This window comes from Portunus trituberculatus, unplaced genomic scaffold (genome assembly GCF_017591435.1).
Source record: "Portunus trituberculatus isolate SZX2019 unplaced genomic scaffold, ASM1759143v1 PGA_scaffold_227__1_contigs__length_320803, whole genome shotgun sequence".
NCBI classification, from domain to species: Eukaryota; Metazoa; Arthropoda; class Malacostraca; order Decapoda; family Portunidae; genus Portunus; species Portunus trituberculatus.
In genome coordinates, this window is record NW_025541395.1 from 161,534 (window position 1) to 168,202 (window position 6,669).

The 6,669-nt window shown below is 36.6% G+C and overlaps 1 protein-coding gene across 1 annotated transcript; it reads left to right on the top strand.

Moving 5' to 3' along the window:
* Positions 1 to 1,392: 1,392 nt before the first annotated feature.
* Positions 1,393 to 5,241, top strand: LOC123500420 (serine/threonine-protein phosphatase 6 regulatory ankyrin repeat subunit A-like). Its single transcript, XM_045249139.1, has 2 exons — positions 1,393 to 1,697; positions 4,113 to 5,241. The coding sequence occupies exons 1-2, from the start codon at positions 1,613 to 1,615 to the stop codon at positions 4,676 to 4,678; spliced, it is 651 nt and encodes a 216-aa protein (XP_045105074.1). The 5' UTR covers positions 1,393 to 1,612; the 3' UTR covers positions 4,679 to 5,241.
* The last annotated feature ends 1,428 nt before the right edge of the window (positions 5,242 to 6,669 follow it).

A 6,669-nucleotide genomic window follows, 5' to 3' on the forward strand; every position in this document is an offset into this window, starting at 1 on the left:
CTTTCATCACCTTCTTCTTCCTCACCTTTTTCACCCACTTCTTTCTTCTTCTTTATTTTTTCTTTTACTTTTTTTTCTTCCTTCTTCTTATTTTTTTTCTTCTTCACCTTCTTTTACTTCTTCTTCACACCTCCACCTCCTTCTTTTACTCCTCCTCCTCCCCGTTCTCCTCATCCTCTTCCTTTTCCCTCCCCACCTTCTCCTAATTCTCCACATCCACATCCACTTCCACCTTCACCTACTTTTTTTCGTCTTCCTATTTTTCCTCCCTCCTCTTTCTCTTCCTCCTCCTCTTCTTCTTTACTTCTTCTTCTTCTTCTTCTTCTTCTTCTTCTATTCCCTTTTCTTCGTTTCATTATTATTATTTTTCTAATATATTATCATTATTATTGCTCTTCTTATCAATTCCATTATTATTTCATTAATCATAATTGTTATTACCATTACTATTATAATCAATATTACTGGTATTAACTTTATTACTGCATAATAAAATTATTTAATAATAATAATGATAACAATTATCTTTCTTATCGCTCTTATTTGATAATGATGATGATATTATTAATGATAATATTAATAATAATAATAATAATAATAATAATAATAATAATAATAATAACAATTATAATATTAATAATAACAATAGTAATGATAGTAATAATGATAATGATAATAACAATAAAAAACTAAAATAATAATAGCTATAGTAATAATAATAATAATAATAATAATAATAATAATAATAATAAAAATGCTAATAAAAATAATAATAATAATAATAATAATAATAATAATAATAATAATAATAATAATAATAATAATAACTAATAATACCAATAATAATAATAATAATAATAATAATAATAATAATAATAATAATAATAATAATAACAATAATAATAAAGAATAATAAATAGAAAATTTAAAAAAAAATAATAATAGTAAAATAATAATAATAACAATAGAAATGAATAGAAAAATAATTTAATATTGTTTTATTATTCATTATTATTGTTATTATTTTATTATTATCATTAATGATATTATTGTTATCATTATTATTTTTATTATTATTATTATTATTATTATTATTATTATTATTATTAACATTATTAATATTATTAGTACTATTATTATTATTTTCATTATCAAATATCATCATCATCATTAGAGTCAATGAGTAGGACAAGAGCAGAGCACATTCCTTCCGTGCGTGTTTTGCATTGTCTAATTCAGTGATGGGTGAACAATTCATCGCTTCTTTTGTTGTAATGGTGGACATTAAAACACATCAACCTTCTCCCTCCACACACACACACACACACACACACACACACACACACACACACACACACACACACACACACACACACACACACACACACACACATACAGGAGCTGGTCAAGGAGTGCGGGAAGGCGCTGAGGCACTGGTGAGGTCTGCTCCTGCTGGGGTGCCCGTCCTGGTGTCACCGTCCCCAATAATGCTGGGTCGTCAGGGTGTCTGGTGTGTGTGGCTGCCAGCGAGGGCCACGACCACCTGCTGCCTCACCTACGTCAGGCAGGGCTGAGCATAGAAGGTGGAGGCACCATTGACCAGACACCGCTGATGGTGGCTGCCATGAATGGCCACACACAAACAGTGAAGGCGCTGCTTTATCTCGGCGCTAACCCTCTGGCTACTGATACGCAAGGTGAGGTTGTGCTTGTGGTGGGGATGGTGGAGAGATTTGGTGGTGACATTTGGTGGTGGTGGTGATGGGGGTGATGATGGCGAGAGAGGTGTTGTTTTTTATGATATTTCTGGTTGTGGTGGTGTGTGTTGTTGCTTTTGTTGTTGGTGGTGGTGTATGAATTGTGGTAGTGGCAGAGGTGTGGTGGTGGTGGTGGTGCTGTTAGTGATGGTAAGGGAATTAATGTAGTGGCAGATGTGGTAGTGGCGGTGGTGGTGTTAGTGGTGGTTCTGTATGAATTGTGGTAATGGTAGAGATGGTGGTTGCAGTTTTGATGGTGGTGTAAGACTTGGGGTAATAATAGAGGTGGTGGTAATGATGGTGGTGGTGGTGTTGTTCTTGGTGTATGAATTGTGGTGGTGGTGGTGGTGGTGGTGGTGGTCTTGGTGACGAATTGGGGTGGTGGTGGTTCCAGATTGGGAGGTTGGTTTTTTTTTTTTTTTTTCATTATTCTGCTACTACTACTGCTGCTACTACTACTACTACTGTTATTATTAATGCTATTACTATTACTACTAATAACACTGCTACTACTACTACCCCTACTACTACTACTACTACTACTACTACTACTACTACTACTACTACTACTACTACTACTACTACTACTGCTACTACTGCTATTACAATGCTATTACTATTACTTATTAACACTGCTACCTAATAATCATACTACTACTACTACCACTGCTGCTGCTGCTGCTGCCACTGCTGCACGACCACTGCTGCTGCTGCAACCACTGCTGCCACTGCTGCTGCCATGCTGCACCACCACCTGCACCTGCACCACCACCACCACCACTGCCACCACCACCACTGCTGCTGCCACCACCACCACTGCCACCACTGCTGCTGCTGCACCACCACGCCATTAATGCACTGCCACTGCTGCTGCTGCTGCTGCCACTGCTGCTGCCACTGCTGCTGCTGCTGCTGCTGCTGCTACCACTGCTGGCACTGCATGCATCTGCTGCTACACTGCCACCACTATTACTACTAATACTACTTTTATTTTTATGAATACTGCTGCTATTGCTCTCCACTACTATTACTACTGTTACTACTACTACTGTTACTACTACTACTACTACTGTTACTACTACTACTACTATTACTACTACTACTACTACTAGTATTACTACACTACTACTACTACTACTACTACTACTACTACTACTACTGTTCCTGCTGCTGCTGTTGCTACTACAACTGCTACTACTACTAATTTTATTTCTACTAATACTGCTTCTACTATTACTACTGCTACTATTACTATTGGTATTAATACTACCACTACGACTACTGCTACCATGTACACTACAAGTACTATTACTGCTCCCACTACAACTACTACTATAAATAATAATGATGATAATAATAATAATAATAATAGTAATAATATTAATAATAATAATAATAATAATAATAATAATAATAATCTTAATGATAATATTAATGATAATGATAATAATAATAATAATGATAATAACAATGGTGATAATAATAAAAATAATAATAATAAAAGTGATAAAATAGTAATGGCAATAACAATAATAACAAAAATAATGATAAAAATAATAATGATAATAATAATAATAATAATAATAATAATAATAATAATAATAAAAATAATAATAACAGTAATAAAAATAATAATAATAATTATAATTATGATAATAATAATAATAATAATAATAATAATAATAATAATATTACTAGTAATAATAATAATAATAATAATAATAATAATAATGATAATGATAACAATAACAATAACAATAATAATAATAATAATAATAATAATAATAATAATAATAATAACAATAATAATAAAAAAAATAATAATAATGATAATAACTGATAATAAAAAAAAAAAATAATAATAATAATAATAATAATAATAATGATAATAATAATAATGATAATAATAATAAAATTGTTAAGAGATATAGTAATAATAATAATCTTAATAGAAATAATCAAAATACTGATAGTAATCCTTGTGGCAATAATAAAAATAATAATGATAAAAATAGTAATAATATTAATGATAAAAAAATGAAAGAGGTCATAATAGTAACAGTACTTTTACTACTACCACTACTGCTTTTGTTAATAGTAATGATAATGATAGCTATAATTATAAGTAAAGAATTATTATCATTATTTTATTTGTTATCATCATTAATGAATACAATGATGATATCGACAATGATGGAAAGATAAGAACTTTAAAAATTATACATAAAATTATGATGCAAGTAACAAAAAAAATAACATTTCTCGAACTCTTTTCACATACACACACACACACACACACACACACACACACACACACACACACACACACACACACACACACACACACACACACAGGACGGACAGCCCTTCACTTTGCTGCAAGGCAGGGCTGGCAGGAGTGTGTGGCTGCCCTCCTGCCCGTCACCCCTGCCACTGCCGCACACCTAGAGGGACTCACACCGGTGCACTTCGCCAGTTACTTTGGCCAGGTGCAGGTACTGGAGCAGCTGGCGGGGTATGCCTGGCCCCTCACCGCCAGGAACAGTGGTGGCTGGACACCCCTGCACTGTGCTGCCATGGGGGGACACGTATCGGCTGTGCAGTGGCTGGTGCGGAAAGGTGTTGACCAGCGCGTGCAGGACATGGGTGGCCGCACCCCGCTGGCTCAGGCCGTGCATCATGGCCACCACGAAGTAGTGACCTGGCTGATCAAGAATGGCGGCGGTGGCGTGACTGAGGGCAGCGAGGCTCAGCGTGTGTCTGTGGAGGCTGTGGTGAGTAAGTCAGGTGGCTGTGGTGTGACTGGCTGGCGGACCGGCCCTCTCTCCTCTCCCAACCAATCACCTTCCAGGAAAGGCCCCACTCTCCTCCGCCAAGGAAGGCAGCGGACCAATAGCTTGTCCCCGCCACTAGTCACGTGATAACACTTCCCTCATTCTGATCTCTTATTGGCCGGCTGACTTAAGGGGACTCTGCCCCCTCCCCTCACTGCGCTCTGCCATTGGCCGGCTGACGGAAGGTGACTCCACCAACAGCACCACTGGCACAGAGAGAGAGAGAGAGAGAGAGAGAGAGAGAGAGAATCAGAATCATTTTATTCCATAAAAATGGCTTTTCTTTACAGTTCTACATACGATACACATACGTTGCTAACAGTCATACATAAGAAAATATTGACATATATAGATAAGTAAATGTTTAAGCTAAAAAGTTTTCTAAACTACTTACAGAGGTGGCTTGAGTGTGACTACAGGGCTAGGGTTTTAATTAATATTTATATCATTATTTAGTAGAAAGCTTTTCAGTCTACTTCTGAACATATGTATGGTGCTCGATTGCTTTATACTGTGTGGGAGAGCGTTCCATAGCCTGGGGCCGAGGACGAGGAGTGAGCGTGCCCCGCTGTGTGTGTTGGTGTGGGGGACATGCAGGTTGTCTTGTTGCCGTGTCGTGTACCTGCTCTGTGTCACCTCTGTCATGGTGGGCAAATGCAGAAACCACTCTGAAAACTCTTGGATCTTATATATTTATAGCTATGTCATAGATTATTTTTTGATCAATTTTCAGCCACTTTAATTGTGTTATAAAGGAGGTGGCGTGGTCACGCCTCTTTGCTCCTCCAATACATGTTTTCGCCGCAAAATTTTGTAGCCTTTGTATTCGTTTTATTAGTGTGTTGTTTGCAGTGCCGTATATAGGGAGGCAGTAATTGATGGTGCTCAGAGCAAGTGATTCGATGGCTATTTTCCGTGTTATGTTGTCAAATTTATCTTTGACTCTGTTTAAGAAGAGTAGACTTCCCATCACTTTTTTGTGTGTTTCATGAATGTGTTTATCAAACGTCATGTGGGAGTCCATATAAACACCGAGATTCTTGATGTGTTTGCAAGGAGAGATGGTGGTGTTATCGGAGGTTAGTGTTGTGTTATTAGGAATTTGCCTAATGATTGCCCTGGTTCCGATGAAAATACATTGTGTTTTATTAGCATTTAGCAGGAGACCGTTTTTATTAAAGTAATCCCTGGTATGAGAAAATGCTGTTTGTGCCGCTGATATGAGGTCATGTAACGCGGTAACTCTACCCGTGTGTACGAACTGTGTGTCGTCAGCGTACTGAATGATCTCGCATCCATGTATCGTCTCAGCAAGGTCGTTAACAAAAATGGTGAAAAAAATTGGCACCAAAATTGATCCCTCTGGAACTCCGTATTTTAATGGTGCAGTACTAGACATGGTATTATTAATTTTAACATTTTGACTTCTATCATGTAAGTAATCACGGAACCAGAAAGAGTCTATTTTTACCTTCCGCAGCTTACCTATTAAGGAATCGTGGTGAACGCTGTCAAAAGCTTTTGACAAGTCACATAATGTTATTAGTGATATTTTCTTATCGTCGATATTTTTATATAGTTTAATAGTGAGGGTGGTAAGGGCGGTCTCTGTTGATAGTTTAGGTCTGAAGCCGTGCTGGATGTTGGATATAAGTTTTCCGGTTTCTAGGAAGGTAGTATTTTGTCGGGGCACGATTTTCTCTAAAACCTTTGAGAGGATGGGTAGCAGTGATATTGGGTGATAATTGTTTATATTTTCCCTCTTTCCGTTTTTATAGATGGGTGTGACGGTGGCGTGTTTCCACATGTTTGGGAATTTTCCTGTAACGATTGATGTGTTAATGATTGTAGTTATGTATGGTATCGTGATTGGTAGTGAGTCTTGGATGTACCGGAGTGTTATCCGATCTGAGCTGGGTGATTTAGTGTTATTTAGGCTTTTAATAGTTAATATGAATGTGTTTATTATGTCTACGGGACTGGGCCTGAGTCTATGACTGTCATCTACACGTACGTCTGGCAGTGAGACAAAATTGTTTTGATTTATATTATAGAGATTGTTTTGAGTTGTCTGATAG